Genomic DNA, 16,930 nt, shown 5'->3' with positions numbered 1-16,930 from the left:
CAGCGGCTAGTACACGGGTCTGGGGACGGAACGCGTCGTGAGTGCTATGTTGTGAGGGGGACATATTTGAGTGAAGCACTGTGTTCTGGTTGGTTTCCATAGAAACCGCTGTGTTTCTTCGGCGACTCGCGCACGGAGCGTGTAAGTACGATGCTACAGACGGCTCTTCTGTGCGATATGTCCCTGTCGGCTGCTCTGTCACATGCACTTGTCATTCATTATCGTGACACACGACGGGTGGGGGTTGACGGGTCATCAATGTCCATTGCCGCTGCTCTCTGCTCCCTCTGTGCCAACTGACCACAGGGCCAGCCGGTGCCTGGTCGTTTAGTTCCCGGTCACGTGATGGCCTCCTGACGCATTAGGCAGATCAAGCATCCCAGCGGTAGCCGACAGCAGCCCAGGGGGAGCCGACAGCAGCCCAGGGGGAGCCGACAGCAGCCCAGGGGGAGCCGACAGCAGCACAATGGCGTGTTTTTTAAAAGACCTTCCATCCCACAATGAGAGAAACTTTACCGAATTCCAGTCAGAATCTGCCTGTAAAGAGAAGCGGCTGCGGGTCCACCTGCCCACCTCAGAGACCCCCTCGCGGCAGGCCATAGTCACAGACCAGGAGCACATACTTCTTCGCTATCTCCGGAGGCAAGAGAGGAAAGCTGGCAAGAAAAGAAGCCAGAGCCCTACAGGACTAGGGGAGGCGTCTGTGCGCCCGCCAAAGATTGCCCGAATTGATAGCCAAGAAATGAATTAAGACCCGCCATTACCACCAACGTTTTCTTATCTGTTGTCTTGGTGATGCCGGGCGCCCCCTGACCAGACCCCACGTTCGCGTATTTATCAAAGCAGAATGAGACGTGGCGTATGGCAACCGAGTACGATTGCTGCTTTCATTAGTCAGAGCAGCCGCCATGTCACCGGTTGCTATGGTAACTCCTCTGCTTTTGATAACTATCCCCCCACAGGGGACCCCTGCCCGCTGCGAGGGCTCGTTCACACTTGTATGTTGTGGATCTGTGTTAGTTCAATTTTATTTATTTTTATTGAAAAAATCTTGTAACATTTATAAAGGTAGTCTGTCAGCAGTTCTGATCCCTCAAAACTGCTGACTGCACTATGCAGGTGACAGGCAGGTAATACCCAGTGTGATGGCTAAATAACGTTTTATTCCCCGTCGCATCACTACTGCAAGTGAGCAAGAGGTGGTCCTTTCATGTGAAGCCCCCCCCCCCGGGCACTGAACGCTGGACGGCCCCTCTTCTCTGAGTGACAGGTCAGGAGACCCTCTAAAGCTGTCACTCAAAGAGGAGGAGCTAGAAAGCCCAAGGCACTGAACCTGAAGGGCCCGCCTCTTGGACACTTGAGGTGTCACGAGGATTGAAGGGGTTGGACCATGTGGGACACTGATGGCACATCACTAGGACATGCCATCAATGTCAAATAGGGGCCCGTCCCACTTCTGAGACCAGCTCCTGTCTCCAGAACGGGGCAGCCCTGTATGTGTGGCCACGTTCTCTGGCTCCGTTATTTCTGGTAGTCCCATAGCGGTGGTAAAACAATGGCCTATGATAAATGACCCCCACTGGATCCGATTTAAAGAACATCTGTATGCATGATTAACCCTATTAAAACAGACATAATGCCTAGTAGGGTTGATCCTGCTGGGTGAATCGATGCATCATTTATACATTTTTCTTACTATGGGGTTAGCCTGAGCCCCTCGGAGCATCAGGCCGTCCACTTAGAGCCGCTTCTCCTGTCCCCTTGATTGACAGGGCCTTCATTCATGTGGAGGATGACAGCATCGACGCATGCGCTGCAGGGGAAGCACAGGCAGATACACTGCACATGCGCCCATAGTGTAGACTACAGCGCAGGTGCCAGATTACAGGGCGAGGCTAGATGATGGCATCCAAACGAGCGGGAGAGAGCTGGGAGCGAATGGTTCCACCTGAGTATTGGGGCGAGTAAATTAACCCTTCACTGTTCCTCCTTCTAGATAGCGATCCCCTCCCTAATCTATGTAAGGCCTCATGCACACGACTGTGTTTTGTGGGTTACTAACTGCAGATCCATAAAACATGGATTCCGGCCGTATGCATTAGGCATTTTACGGAACAGCCTGCCCCTAATAGAACAGTCCTATCCTTGTCCGTAATGCGGACGATAATAGGGCATGTTCTTTCTTTTTGGCAGAACGGACATGGACTGCACACAGAGTCATTTTAGTTTTTTTTGTGGCCCCAGTGAAGTGAATGGTTCAGCATACGGGCTGCAAAAAAAAAAAACGGAGCGGGCGCAGGTGTGCAAGTAGATGGATTGATGAACATCTTCTGCAACCTTTCCTTTCTAGGTTTGATAAATGAGTGCTGTTTCTCTATATTCATTCTTCAGGTTCCTTAGGCTGTATTCAGACTGCATAGATATAGATTTAGGGGGTTAATCTGCGTTTTAGACGCCATTCTTAATATCCCCTATGTCTGGCGGTGGATCTGCTGAGGTTATGATAAGGCGCCGGCCTCTCCATAACTTCGGCACATCCGGCGCCGGTCTAAATGTAGGACTGCTTCTTGGCTGTCTTGCCTTTAGACATAGATCCAGACACGTCAGGACATTCCCACACAGATCAGCAGGGATTACACAGAAAAATCCACGTCTTACATGTGGATTTCACTCTTTCAGCGTATAGGGGGTGGAATCCACAGCACAATCCGCATGTAACACGTAAACACGGGCGGCAAGTTGCTAAATCCACAGTGGGAAATTTCCAAAGCATCTGCACGTACCCAGAACCGTAGACGCTGCTCCTGGAAGAATAGTCCCGTACGATGGCATCTGATGGAGCGTACTAGGAACATCCTCTGTGTGAACGCAAAAGCATACTGAAAGTCAGTATGGCCCATGGAGTTTGATGGATGGCATATCGGGTACTGCCCAGTGTACCCATCAGATTATGGTGTGAGCACATCTATAAAACACTGCTGCTGCCGGAATCGGAGCAAACTCCAATCCCAGCATTGGTGGTCAAAGAATCGCTGCTTCAAGCCCCCTAGTGGGACAAAAAAAATATGTGAAGAAGTCCGGGTTCGGGTCTGGGTACCAAACATGCCGATTTTTCTCACGCGCGTGCAAAACGCATTAAAACGCTTTGCACTCGTGCAGAAAAATCGTGTATTTTCCCCGCAACGCACACCCGCATCTTGTCCGGCCCTCACGCGGCGACGCACGTGTGAAAGAGGCCGTTTTCTGCTACAGGCTTCAGACTGTATGTTTTTTTGTTTTATTTTCCCCCAGAAATCAAGATGGATATGAAAATGACCCCAGACCAGCTGCTGTCTCAGGTCAACCAGTTCTGGAGCATGCTGGACGACATGGCGGAGACCAGTCCTCAGAGCTACCAGAAGTTCATACAGCGACATCTGGAGGAGGGGAAGGGGTGCATGGTGCCTGCTGAGCCCCACCTCTGCCTGCAGACTAAAATACTGGTAAAATCCTTTTTATTCAGCTTTTTTTGCTAAATGTTTAATAGAGAAGAGATTTTTTTTTTTTTTTAGGTTAACGTCAAAGTAAATAAAGCTTTTGCTATATCATTCAAGTGTTAAAATCTGGCCCCGTAGCGCTGGGGCTGACATGTTGGCGCATACAGACAGATCTATGTCCACAACACTTGCGTCTCTATATCATTGGGGGGGTTATGTCTCTCCTAAATATTGTTTCGCACGTCACCTTTAGACTCCGGATATTTGCCACGGATTCTGCACCAATAAGCTGTCGGCGACCATGCCATGTGTAGACATGATCATACTTACCACATCAATGGCAGCGCAGCCGTTGACCGCTTTTTGGAGCAGAAACGGCGCCAGATTTCCAGAGTTCACATCTGCTGTGTGAGCGAGGCCTAAGATCAGGAAGATGCATTGGGATTCACATTGATACAGTATGTTAATATGTTAAAGGCTATGTACACCTTCGGGGGTCTTTTTTGTAATTGCATTTGACTCATTTTGGGCTAAAAATCATCTTTTCAATTAGTCTTTATTAAAAATATTTAACTGTTCTGTCCAAAGGGTTAACTGTCTAGCTGTGGGAGCTATACTTTCACTTTGTGGTCATCTGATAAGGGTACTTTCACACTAGCGGCAGGGGACTGTCGGATCCGTCCTGCTGCTAGTTCACGTGTTCCCCCGGACTGCCACTCCTTCCCCATTGACTATAATGGGGGCGGGGTTCCGGCAGCAGCATGGCAGCGCACGCCGAGAGGCAGCCGGACTAAAAGTATAGTCAATGGGGACGGAGCGGCAGTCCGGGAGAACACGTGAACTAGCGTCAGGACGGATCTGACAGGCTGTTCACCCACCGAAACAGCCTGCCGCTAGTGTGAAACTAGCCTAAATCTTATGTCTAAAATACTAAAAGGTCCTAAACATTTATTTAAGCCACATATTGTAAGATAAGGATTGAGCTATAGTAAGTGTTTAGGAGGTCAGAGATAAGGAGCCGTCAGATGAGCCGCCTGATGGAATAAAGAGCCTTGGACTAGAGAATCTCAAGGCTGTACAGAGAAAGGGGCTCAACATTTTTAATTAAGACCAATCTAAAAAAAAAAATTTTGCTCAAAATGAGTGCACTGCAATAATTTCCTTTAGAAATTATCTGTATACTGAAGTTTCCCATTAATTTATATTTGCAGGATCCAGAGGAACGGTTATTATTTATTAACATTTGTGGATGGAAAAGGGTCCCACCTCCTGAATCTGATGGCCATCCCGTGCCTCTCATAGCTGGGAAGTTAAAGGACCTGTCTGAAGGAGCAGGTGCGTCTGCCAGATTAAAACTTTCTAGTTCAGCATCGGCATAAAAATATACTGGAAACAGATGTAAAGAGGAACTCCATCCTAAACTTCCTGCTGTCTAATGGCAGTGTATGTACAAGAGCTTTTCAGACATTGATGACCTGTGCCACCTAGGCTATCATCTGATGCCAGGGTGGACCAGGTTGCTAGGGGTTCAGGCCTGGCACCTCCAGGTCAACAGAACAGCTGCAGGTAGAAGAAGCAGAGCCGGCGGTACCTGGAAACTCCAGCCCAAGGGGAGTATAAACCTCTAGATCAGGAATGCTCAACCTGCGGCCCTCCAGCTGTTGCACAACTACAACTCCCAGCATGCCCGAACAGCCATCCGCCTACAGCAGGGCATTGTGGGAGTAGTAGTTTTACAACAGCTGGAGGGCCGCAGGTTGAGCATGCCTGCTCTAGATCCTCACTTGTGCTCTTTACCACTAGTCAGAGATTTCTGTTACTGAAAACCCAACACACAGTCCTAGTGAAGGGTCAGTCACATCAATACGCATTTCTTATTGTTGTATAAGGCCCCATGCACACGACCATATCCTTTTTGTGGTCCGCAAATCGCAGACAGGCAAAATACGGATGCAGTCTATGTGCCGTCCACATTTCATTGTTTTCAATGGTCTATGGTCAGACTATGTCCACAATATTCAATCTTTTTTGCAGATGATCCGTGTGCTTTCCGCATCCTTATGTCCATTCTGCAAAAAGATTGACTGTGTCCTATACTTGTCCACACAATGTAGACCACGCACCCTTTGAAGTCAATGGGTTCACAAAAATTGTGACTGCATCTCTATTTTGCAGATCTGCGATTTGCGAACCGCAAAATGGATGAGGCCTAAGGGGAACTCCAATCATTAAAGGGGTTCTCCAGAATATATCTTTTATGATTTAACCCTCTTAATCTCCACTATAGTAAGGCTATGCTTCATGTGTCCTCTCTTGTTTCCTATGGTGCCCCCTAAGCTAGGCACTGGTTCATGTAAATCCGTACATGGTGGCCCTTGTAGTGCAGTGTATTAAGCATCCCTACATTGCTCGAATTCTGAATACATGTACAATAGATCAGAAAACTGCGCGGTCTCTTATCCTATAAACGTGTACATAGAAAACACTATCCGGGGTCCGCTCTGTCTGCTCCAGAATATGTGCATGTCACCAGTTGCTTGGTGCCTGCGGATTTCCCTGACTCCTGGCTACATGTGATGCTGTTTTCTCTTCTGCCAGTCATTAGCATTGCCTACAGCCCAGAGGTCCTGACGAAAGCTGACAAAGACCCCGTGGAACGGGACCAGCTCATCCGCCTCGCAATGAAGTACATAGAGCAACAGCACAAAGTCGCCCTCTGCCATTCTTACCATATTACACCATTCAGTCTGAAGGGCACCGTACAGCAAATGAGGAGCAGCTTAGAGGGACTTGGAAAGAAGCCAAAAAAGACAAAGGGGAAAACAGATGATGGTAAGTGAACTTGTCGTACATTTAAAGGAGGAAACTAGACAACCCTGGAGATCTTCCTGCAATAAAGGAGTGGTAAGTACTCATTCGCCCCTCCAGTTCTCACAGTCGGGCTCTATTTAACCGGCTGCAGCAGTGTAGTCATGTCGACAACAGGTGACACTGCCAATCCTTGGCCTCATCAGGTGACTGGCTGCAGCGGTCATGTGTTGTCGATGGTACGTCACTGCTACACCCAGGTAAATAGACCCAGCTGGAAGAACTGGAGCGGTGGGTAAGTACTCACTAGTTCTTTATCGCAGGTGGATCCCGAGGGTTAAAAGAGGTATTCGAGTTGTGAGGGTAGTCCTAAGGATAGGGGATAACTATTAGATCAGTTGGGGTCTTACCACTGGTACCCCCACTAATCATGAGAACGAGGACCCCACACCCCTTTGGCCTCGGCCCCAGGCTCCATTTATCTCTACCGGTGTTCTGGAGATGGCTATTTGCGAAATTCTCATAGAGAACGGAGCAGCTGGACACATACCCAACCTGCCGCTCTGTTCATTTCTGGGTACAGCGGGCCCCGAGGGGTAGGGTATTACTTGTCACAACCAGAATACCCCTATAAGAAACCGGGCAACCCCTTTAATAAGGGGCATTACAGCTACAGCAAATAAAGTTTATTGATTATCTGATGAGAAGTTATCCAATTTTTCTATACACTTTCTATATCAATTTCTCATTGTTTTAAAGACCTCTGCTTGCTGTCATTCAGTAAGAGCCTTCATTGTTTACTTTCAGGGTGCTTTTACATATTTTTTGGTCTGCAAAACACGGATCCCCAAAAACTACAGATGATGTCTGTCTGATGTCCATGTTGCATCCATTTTTATATTTTATTTTGGAGGGGGAACCATTGTAACGATGCCTATTCTTGTCTACAAAATGGACAAAAATAGAACACCTTTTTTGCGGGATCGCGGAACGGACATGCAGACAGTTGTATGAATGGAGCCTCTGAGGATAAAAGAATATCTCGTCATGTGATGGATTTATTACACGTATCTAATGTCCCTCGCATACACGGGACAAAGATTGGTTCAATGACAACAAGCAGATATCCAAAAAACAGCAATGAATGATACCGTAGGGTGTGGAAAATGTGTCTTTCTTCTGAATACACAAAGAGTAACCTCTATTTACAGACAACAGTAATACCCCTTAATTAAAGGGAATGTGTCAGCAGGTTCAGGCCGCCATATCTGAGGGCAGCATTGAATAGTTACAGATCCGGATTCAGATATATGGGTCACTTACATTTTTTGTACTGTACTTATCCCCCTGCCCTCCCACAGCCGCCGCCTTATACTGAGTGAAGGAGCATGGGGGAGCAGAAAGCTCATGAATACGAGACCCCCAAGTGCAGCTCTGGAGCCGCTCAATAGTGATGTAACAATACTACAGCACAAAAAAGGTACAGTAGGTGACCCTGCACTGTGAGGGTCTCGGTCACTAGTTATTGCTGCCCTCAAAGCAGATTCCCTTTAATAAGCCATAGTATAGTGTATACTGGACGGAGATGAAAGGTGTAGTTTTTATTTTATTTATGTGGAATATTCAACCCTTTACAAGTGATGGTCTGTTCTTAGCATAGGACATCGCTATCTGATCGGCGGGGGTCCAACACCCTGTATTCCCGCTGATCAGCTGTTCTGCAGTAGCTCTGGCAGTGAATGTAGCTGGTTGCTGCAGCATTGTTCCCATTAAAGTCAATGGAAGCAGTATCTAGCGCCATCCTGCACAACTGATGGAGCTGTGTAGTTCTGGAGCTACTGCAGAACAGCTGGTTGGCGGGGAAGTGGAGTGTCAGACCCAATCAGATGGTGATGGTCTATACCAGGGGGTCCAGGTGCCGTGATACTACATCCCCCCCCCATCATGTACACTTGCTTAGCTGTTCTATGAACTTCTACAAAAGTGAAACTACAACTCCCAGCATGCTCCTTTCACTTCTGTAGACGTTCTATGAACTTCTGCAGAAGTGAAAGAAGTGTAGTTTCACAACTGCTGGAGTGCCAAAGGTTGCTGATCCCTGGTTTATACTGAGTACAGGCCATCATTTGTAAAAGGTTGGACAACCTTGTTAAGTGTCTGATGGGCAGAGGTCTGACTGCTGGGCCGCCCCATGTTTTCCCGTTCGAATGGAGCAGAAGTCACGCAAGTGCGCCTCCGCTCCATGAAACGCTATGGGACTGCTAGAGATATCTGCAGTGCTTATACTTGCCTCTAGCTTAAGTGTAATGGGACAAACCCTTTAATCCGAGGTATTATTTCGAAAATGACTAAAGCGCTTCCATGCCTAAGTGGTCGGAGGCAGTGATCGGACATGGACCGCAGATACCCAGAATGTATTCTACATCTGCAGTGCTGACCAGAATCCGGATACTAGGATGATGCACCTCTGCCCAGCACTTTCCTATAGAAGGGAAGATCATGGCGCTGGAGGATACTTGTGCTCCATGCGGCCACATGGGACCTCGCAGGGCTACTACTGGCGGAGGGGAGGTAAAATGATGGCTCCTATTGGCGGAGGGGAGGTAAAATGATGGCTCCTATTGGCGGAAGGGAGGTAAAATGATGGTCCCTAATGGCGGAGGGGAGGTAAAATGATGGCTCCTACTGCCTGAAGTGCATTCAGTCTTTAGCTCATGCGTCATGTCGGTTTTGCACTCAGTCTCTGACAGATCATTACTGGAACAGCTAAGAAACATAACGGTGACAGGAGAGGAAAAGGAGGAACCGAAAAACCCCATAGAGATAATGACGGAGAGCAAGAGCAAACCGAGAGCAGGTCTGATAGAAGTCATCTCCAGCGCAGAGCTGAGCGAGGAAAACCTGCCTCCTCCGCCACAGTGTGAACTGTCTGTAATAAAGGACGACTCTGGGAACCCACAGAAACTCGTACTGACGGCTCAGTTACAAGGGGTGCGCTCCGTATCCAGCTGCGAACTAAATGTGTCCAAGGTAAGAAGACAGCGCTGTATACGCGGGGCCCTCTCTTATAGGACACACCGTCTAGTGGCTAGCATAGCTGACGTAAAGTGACACGGTCTCTGATTGGACAAACTGTGTAGGGACTCGCACTATTTCACAAGCAAGTTCAGTTAGTTTTGTCTGCGATTGCGTTCAGTATTTCAGTTTTTTTCACGCGGGGGCCTGGGCTGTGTGAAAAACGCAGAATATAGTACAAGTTGCCCCCTTGGAAAAGCGGTGTGAGTGGGGAAAAGTTGCAGAAGCTCCGTTAGCTCTGACACCCCCCACACCCCGTGAGCATCTTATGTGTCTGCTACCAGGGCCTGATCTCTCCTGATAACAGGCAGTGGACTGCAAATTAGATGGAGACCCCTAGTGGCCATGACATGAAACTTCTTTTCAAAAGGAAATCTGTCACCAGAATCCTCACCATTAAAATAAAACTAATGTCTTGCAGCACTTCAGCACTTACTACCTCCTTTGCAGATAGGCTTTTCTTTCCTTTCTGCTTGGTTTCTATCTGGAAAAAAATCCACTTTATTCCTTATGCAAATGAGCCAGTAAGGTGCCCAGAGGGGGCGTTATTTTGGTTCGAAGGTGCCCAGGAACACCTCTCCTCAGCTCATACTCTACGCCCCCAGCAGCGCCATTGTGTGTGTCATTTTCTATTTTGGGATTATTTTTTGGGGCGTTACCATTTTTGTTGTAGAGGAAACGATTCCTCACCCAACTGAATAAGACATTTATTTCCTTCTTAGGATGATTTACTGCTTGAAGTCCCTGGAAAATACAGATTACATCTATATCTGCCTGAGCTGGTCAACGAAGAAACCGTCACCGCCAAGTACAGCAAAGCAAATGGCGCGCTGACTGTGACCATGTATGTACTATAGCGCCACCTGTGGACAATCTGCAGTATAGCCACGGATTCATGAAGTTATGGAAAAGTACTAAAATGTCAACCTCTAAGGCCTGTGTGTCCTGTGCGGAAATGACGCTCCTTGTGTGAGCGCGATTCTCTGTTATAGACACTGCTTGTTTTGCAGGAGCGCACAACATTATACTGATTTATAATGCTGTGTGTCTCTGCATGACAGCATTATGTTAGTATAAGGCTACATGCACACAACCGTATGTGTTTTGTGGTCCGCAAAAAAAAAAAAAACGGATGACATCAGTTTTGCTTTTTTTGCGGATCCATTGTAACAATGCCTAAATCGGACAAGAATAGGACATGATATTTTTGCGGGGCTACGGAACGTACATACTGATGCGGACAGCACACGGTGTGCTGTCTGCATTTTTTGCGGACCCATTGAAATGAATGGGTCCGCATCCTATCCGCAAAAAAAAACTAAACAGAACAGACACAGAAACAAACGTTCATGTGCATGTAGCCTAATCCTGTAGCAGTAAGGTCACAGAGACACACACAGCATTATAAATCATTATAATGCCATGCGCTCCTGTGAGACGAGCAGGGTCCATAACGGGGACTCACCCTCACACACGGAGAGTCATTACCTGTCTTAAACAGGCCTAAGGGAATCAGACGGTCACCTACACGCAGGGTAAACCAGCAATGTATGGGCTGAAGCAATACTGCAGAGACTTCATCACCTGTGCCGCCATTTACAAATCTTGGTCGTCACACTAGAATCAGTGGATAAATCGGCAAGAAAACAAAGGTGGACAAAGCCAAGACGGCACAATAGATGGGCGTACGGGGACTGCTGCCAAAAGTCCAGATGTATAAATTGGAGAATATCATCTTCACAGAGAACTTTGAGCTGTGTACAATGCTTGGCAGCATTTGTGGATATAGATCTATATTTTTTTACATTGGTAAAAGGAGGCATGTGTGAAAAAGATTTTCCATGCATTGCCATGTATAGAGTGTGAGTATTTGCTCAATGCTATAATAAAACTGCTGAATTTACAACGGACAAAAATGAGACGTTTTGAAGCCTGACCAATAAACCTTGGCTGAGCCCACCAATTTTGCAAAGTGGGTATATAGGAGGTTAGGTGAGACAACAATCGTTCTGTTGTCCGCCATCTAAGGCTAAGTTCACATCAGCGTTCAGCCTTTCCGTTCTCCTGCTCCGTTATAGGAGCAGGAGAACGGAAAGGACGGATTGGGCACATAACTGAGGCGAGCGGAGCCTACGGACCCCATAGACTATAATGGGGTCCGTTAGGTTTACACTCAGAAGATGATTTTGGAGCAGAGACAAAAGTACTGCATGCAGGACTTTTGTCTCCGCTCCAAAATCATCTTCTGAGCGTAAACCTAACGAACCCCATTATAGTCTATGGGGTCCGTAGGCTCCATTTGGATCAGTTATGTGCCCAATCCGTCCTTTCCGTTCTCCTGCTCCTATAACGGTGCAGGAGAACGGAAAGGCTGAGCGCTGATGTGAACGAAGCCTAAAGGTGTACAGGGAAGTCGACAAGGCTAATGTGCACCAAATTGTGGGTGATTTGCTTGTGGAATTCCAACAACTTCTTGGTGCGTTATGGTCAATGAGTGTATATGCAATATGCACAATCATTAACACAAAATACCGCACCAATAAGTTGTTGGAAAGGAATGAAACCTTCTCTGTGTGAATGTAATGACGCAATATTAGTACGTTGCAAGCAACGTTTTTCGTCTCTACCTCATTGCAGTCAATGGGGATCTGGCGGTGAAGTAGAGGATCGGGCAGGCTGCTCTCTGCCGGAACAGTCTGCTGGATCTCCTAACGGAGATGTGAGCGAGGCCTCATTTTTGGGGGGAAAACTGTGCTATTGAAGGGAGGCTCTAGGACCCTGTTGTGCCTCTAGCCTGGATACAAGATGGGGTACAGTTGGACACGGAGGTATACAGGTCCCATATGGTATCTGGCAGCACGTTTGCCCACAGATGTTGCAGGGCGTCCCAGCTGGTCCCATAAATGTTCAATTGGTGACCGGTGGGGAGGGGGGGGGGGGGGGTGATGAACTGTTAGATAAGGCATTGCATACGTTCTATACCCAAGTGTTCCTGAGATCCAGACTCCAGGTTACCGCAGGACAATTGTAAGAGTGGCTCCTAAAAATGATAATCTAGTAACTACAGAAAACTGCTTGATTTTCTAAAATACACTACCTGAAAAACAGAACAAAGAAACAAAGGTCTCTGTATTGTCTAAAGAGACATTTATTAATTGGCAAAATATGCAGATCTCGCGTATATATATTCAGGAGAGCCGAAACCTTGTAGGAATCATTGACCTTTGTAGGAAGACACTGAACATTGATGACATGGACACCACACAGTCCTCAAGAGACCCATGACTGGAGTGGAGCACTGGTGATCTGTACAGCACGGGGGTAAGAACTACACCGCTTCGTTTTGTTCGTTTAAATAAAAAATGTTATGTAGGTTTTCTGTAAGTGTTCAGAGAGGCCGATATAAATAGTTGTAGAGGAGAACATCCACTCTATAGCAGCATGGTGGTCGGCTTCTCCAGGAACTTTTTGAATTCAGCCAACCACTGAGCACCGACAGCTCCGTCCACCACGCGGTGATCGCAGCTCAACGTAACAGACATTATATTGGCGACATCAAACCTGCAATAGAAACAAGAATTAAGGAATGGACAAGTAGCTTGAAACAGAAACTGGAGTTCCTTAGTCATGATAGGCCTGAGCCTGTACAAGTCGACCAGGCCGATCACAGATATATTCTAACGGAGGCCTCCAAGTGGCAGCGCTGCATTGGAATAGAATGAATTTTCCATGCACTAAATAATTACATTAGTGTGTGGGAAAGGCAATCTGATTGCACGTATAGGTAAAAATATATATATTACATAAACAGTTAAAAAAAAATTAAGCTCATATGCCTCGCTGCATCCCCAACTATTAAAATATAAATGTATTTATCCTGTAATGGGAAAAAAATAAAATTCAAGAAGGCCAATTTTACATTCTTTTTGTAGCTTCACCTCCCCCCAATTTTTTTTTTTATAGAAAGTGACTTAAAAGTCACACCCGAAAATAATAAGCATAAAAACTACAGATCGCCCCACAAAAAATGAGCCCTCAAACAGCTCCGTAGATGTAACTATAAAAAGGGTACATGGGTCAGAAAATGGCGATGAAAAGAGAAAAAAATATATTCTTTTCCAAATTATTATATTTTTTTTTTGTATTAAAACACAACAAAACTATATAAATGGAATGCTGTAATCGTACCGACCCGGAGAATGAAGGTCAGGGAACGCCGTAAAAACAAAACCCATAAAACTATGGCACAATTGTGTTTTTCCCCACTTCCACCCCATTTGGAATTGTATGCAATATTACATGGTCCCATTATCTCCGGCAAAATAACAAGCCCTCATACAGTTATGCGAACAGAAAAGTAAAGTTATGGCTCCAGAAAGGCAGGGTGTGAAAAACAGAAAATCGCTGTGTCCTTAAAAGGGCTAAAAAACAGCAAAATACTTCAATTCCATGCAAAAAATTTGTGTATTGGGTTTTGAACAGCACATCTGAACATAACCCTAAAGCTGGTAACGAGATCATATGCGCCGGTTCCACCTGAAATGTGCGGCTTCTATTACACTAGGCATATTTCACCATCATTGATGTTTTCAAGGCAAAGCATTCCTTCTGGCGGAGATTACTGCAGGGATTTACATTGTTCTCTGCCCATACACATTAGATGCAAGTCAGGCAAACCCACTGATATCAGACTCCAACATGCCCCATCTGATTCATACGTCCATGTACAGTATATGCGGGAATCAGGAGGAAGAACAAGCGCTTATCTAACATTTATTTAACCAACGCATAACAAAAAATAAATAAAATAAAAAATCCCCCCACCAAAACACACTGGGGCAGATTTACTAATGTATAGACAACATAAACTTACACAGGCTGTCTAGGTCTGCACCAGATTTCACAGGGGCATAAAACATAAACCCCCATGGGGGCAAAGGGAGATGAAACGTAACTTTTACTTGTAATTGGATAAAATAGATGCATTGCACCAGATAGACATACAAACACTAAATATTCAATTCGCATACTATACAGCCCCCTAAACGAGACTGAGAGGAGCGGTATTCTCCTCAATCTGTCCAGTCTCACCCATTTTATTTCTAGATTTATAATTAATTCCCCTGCTTGTTTAAAAAATTCTCTCCCTACTTTTTTAGTCTTTTTGTTTGTTTGTAATTTTGCTGAGTTGTCCTATATGATTTGCCCTATCAGTAATTAAGTGTGGTCTGTATTCTGTCTAACAAGCCCTTTTTTTTCTTTTCTCTCTTTTTTTGTGGAATATCAGCAGGCATTTTTTATTTATGCCCACTCGCAACAATCGGGGCGCCACTGGGTTAATCCGGGCATCCTGGTTGCTAGGCATCAGGCCCACCTTCCCCATTGTTGAGGTTCCGCCCCACGTGACCAGAGCTGTGTTCCATGGGACGCTGCATCCTCTGTGACGCAGCGCGTAGGTCATGTGTTCTGTATACACGATCAGATAGGCGGTCCCCGGGATCAGGCGCGCAGGACACAGCCATTTAAATTGCTACACCAGATCCGGTGTATAGACATACAGCTTATACCCACTGGCGGGCATGTATGTAATTACTACATGGGAGGTTTGTGGGTTATTTTTTTCCTTCCCCTCATTTTATTTATGCATACCTTTTGACTTACTAACTTTGCCAGCTTCATACCATTTATATTAAATTTGTAATCTATTTTTTGAAGGATACCCTATTTTGTCTATTTCCCCTGATGACTTACCTAATGAAACATGGCACGTTGGGAACTATTTTAAAGGGTTTACTAGGGATATTGCCCGGGTATACGGTTAGGTATCCAGACGGGGTCACCCCTTACGGGGCGAGTGCTCTGTATAGATCGGCAGGGCATTCCGAGTTCCCTCCCTTTAATTAGGGTCTTCTAGGGTTAATAGTTCCTGTTGTCCTATCTACACAAGAGGTTATGAGCCACCCGTTGTATGTCTGTATTGCATCCATTGAAGCATATTAAGGCGCTGCAAGAGCTTCGAGAAACTCTCCAATAGCCACTGAAATATGTGTCCAATTGGCATCTATTGAAGCACATCAAGGCGTTTCAAGATTGGTGAGATTATTTTGGCAAAACAAGGCAACGTCTTGCCGGAACAGAATCCCTACCAGTCAGCGACATTACTTCCTTACCCTCTTTCGTTGTCCGCTGGTATTAGTCTGTTCTCCGATCCTCCCACGGCAAGGATGCACGCCTGAGGTGGGTTTATTATGGCGGAGAAATTCTTGATTCCATACATGCCCAAGTTGGAAACTGTAAAAGTTCCACCCTAGAAATGCGCACAATAACGACAATTTTATACATCTGGTTGATTTTACTTCTTTGCTGCTGGTCAGTCCTCCCTGCCTCTGCAGCAATGCTGCGCCTGTATACCGCACTTCACTGTTAAACCCAGATAAACAAAGCCCCGACAGGAGGTGCTGCTGGAGCGGAGGAGGTTTGGACTGGCAAGGGTAACATGTTTTATTGTTTTTAACCCCTTTATGCTATTCAATTTATATTTTAACATGGACAACTCCTTTTAACTATGCCAGCAGCAATAGACCTTTAAAGGGGTTGTGCCACTAACATAAAACAGTGATGTGTGGGGGGGGGGGGGGGGGGGGAGATACATTTATTACTTTCCTCAAATAACACCATTATTTATCAAAACTGCTATTCTAAAGTTATTAGGTGACTATTGAACCCTGTGGCAAATCTATTCTGCTATCCAGTTGCTGTTGGTTACGTCCTGCATTATAAATGTAGGACGCACAAGTGTCATTGGTAAGAACAAGGGGTGTGGTTGGTCTCAGGACACATCTCGCTGCCCTAAGGCATGATGGGACAGCGGACACACGAAAGACCAGGAAATAGGATTCAAGCAAGGGGGATAGGAGAAAACCGAAAGAGATAAATCTGAAAAAAGAAAAGAAGTTAAAGGGATTCTGTCACCTCGTTTTAGCCTATAGAGATGCGGACATGCACGGCTAGATCGCCGCTAGCATGTCCGCAATATATGTGTCCTATAGGGCTGTGTGCTTTTATTGTGCCTAAAAAATTATTTTATAGATATGCAAATGAGACTGGTAAGGAGCCCAAGGGGCTGTACTAACCTTCCTGGTGCCCAGCCAAGCCCCCCCCGCCCCCCCGCCCTGTGAAGGAGCCCAGCACCGCCTGCGTCCTCCGAATCTCCTCCGTTCATCACAGTTAGATTGCCGCGAGCTCGTGCATGCACAGTGCCGGTATAGTGTTCCTTCCCTGTGCTGGCATCAGCCTCAGGGAAGGAACTGCGCTTGCGCATCGCGAGATTACGGCAATCTAACCGTGACGAAAGGAGGAGATTTGGAGGACGCAGGCGGTGCTGGGCACCAGGAAGGTTAGTACAGCCCCTTGGGCACCTTTACAAGGCTCATTTACATATCTCTAAAATAATTTTTTAAACAAAATAAAAGGACACAGCCCTATAGGACCGGTATATTGCGGATATGCTAGCGGCGATCTAGCCGTGCATGTCCGCATCTCTATAACCTAAAACGAGGTGACAGAATCCC

The 16,930-nt window shown here is 46.3% G+C and overlaps 2 protein-coding genes across 2 annotated transcripts in view; one reads left to right on the top strand and one right to left on the bottom strand.

Annotated features, from left to right (window-relative positions):
* The first annotated feature begins 66 nt into the window (after positions 1–66).
* PIH1D2 (PIH1 domain containing 2) lies at positions 67–10,463 on the top strand. The gene is made up of 6 exons (XM_044278483.1): positions 67–141; positions 3,292–3,482; positions 4,688–4,811; positions 6,075–6,308; positions 9,025–9,314; positions 10,082–10,463. Exons 2-6 carry the CDS (start codon positions 3,300–3,302, stop codon positions 10,214–10,216), a joined length of 966 nt encoding a protein of 321 aa, XP_044134418.1. The 5' UTR covers positions 67–141; positions 3,292–3,299; the 3' UTR covers positions 10,217–10,463.
* Positions 10,464–12,483: 2,020 nt separating this feature from the next.
* Positions 12,484–16,930, bottom strand: part of DLAT (dihydrolipoamide S-acetyltransferase) — a 43,067-nt gene continuing 38,620 nt past the window's right edge. The window contains exons 13-14 of the mRNA XM_044282302.1: positions 15,530–15,666; positions 12,484–12,920 (exon numbers count right to left, since the gene is read on the bottom strand). Coding sequence (XP_044138237.1) covers positions 12,791–12,920; positions 15,530–15,666 — 267 coding nt within the window. The 3' untranslated portion in view covers positions 12,484–12,790. The remainder of the gene's footprint in view (positions 12,921–15,529; positions 15,667–16,930) is intronic.

Source organism: Bufo gargarizans, chromosome 2, assembly GCF_014858855.1.
Source record: "Bufo gargarizans isolate SCDJY-AF-19 chromosome 2, ASM1485885v1, whole genome shotgun sequence".
Taxonomy (NCBI): domain Eukaryota; kingdom Metazoa; phylum Chordata; class Amphibia; order Anura; family Bufonidae; genus Bufo; species Bufo gargarizans.
This window is presented reverse-complemented; position numbering and strand designations above follow the sequence as displayed.

Bases quoted from the DNA above. Each gene is read 5' to 3' on its own strand.
- PIH1D2 (XM_044278483.1), top strand. From the start codon at position 3,300: ATGGATATGAAAATGACCCCAGACCAGCTGCTGTCTCAGGTCAACCAG. The intron at 4,812-6,074 runs GTGCGTCTGCCA...CTCTTCTGCCAG, and splicing joins GGACCTGTCTGAAGGAGCAG to TCATTAGCATTGCCTACAGC. The intron at 9,315-10,081 runs GTAAGAAGACAG...TTTCCTTCTTAG, and splicing joins GCGAACTAAATGTGTCCAAG to GATGATTTACTGCTTGAAGT.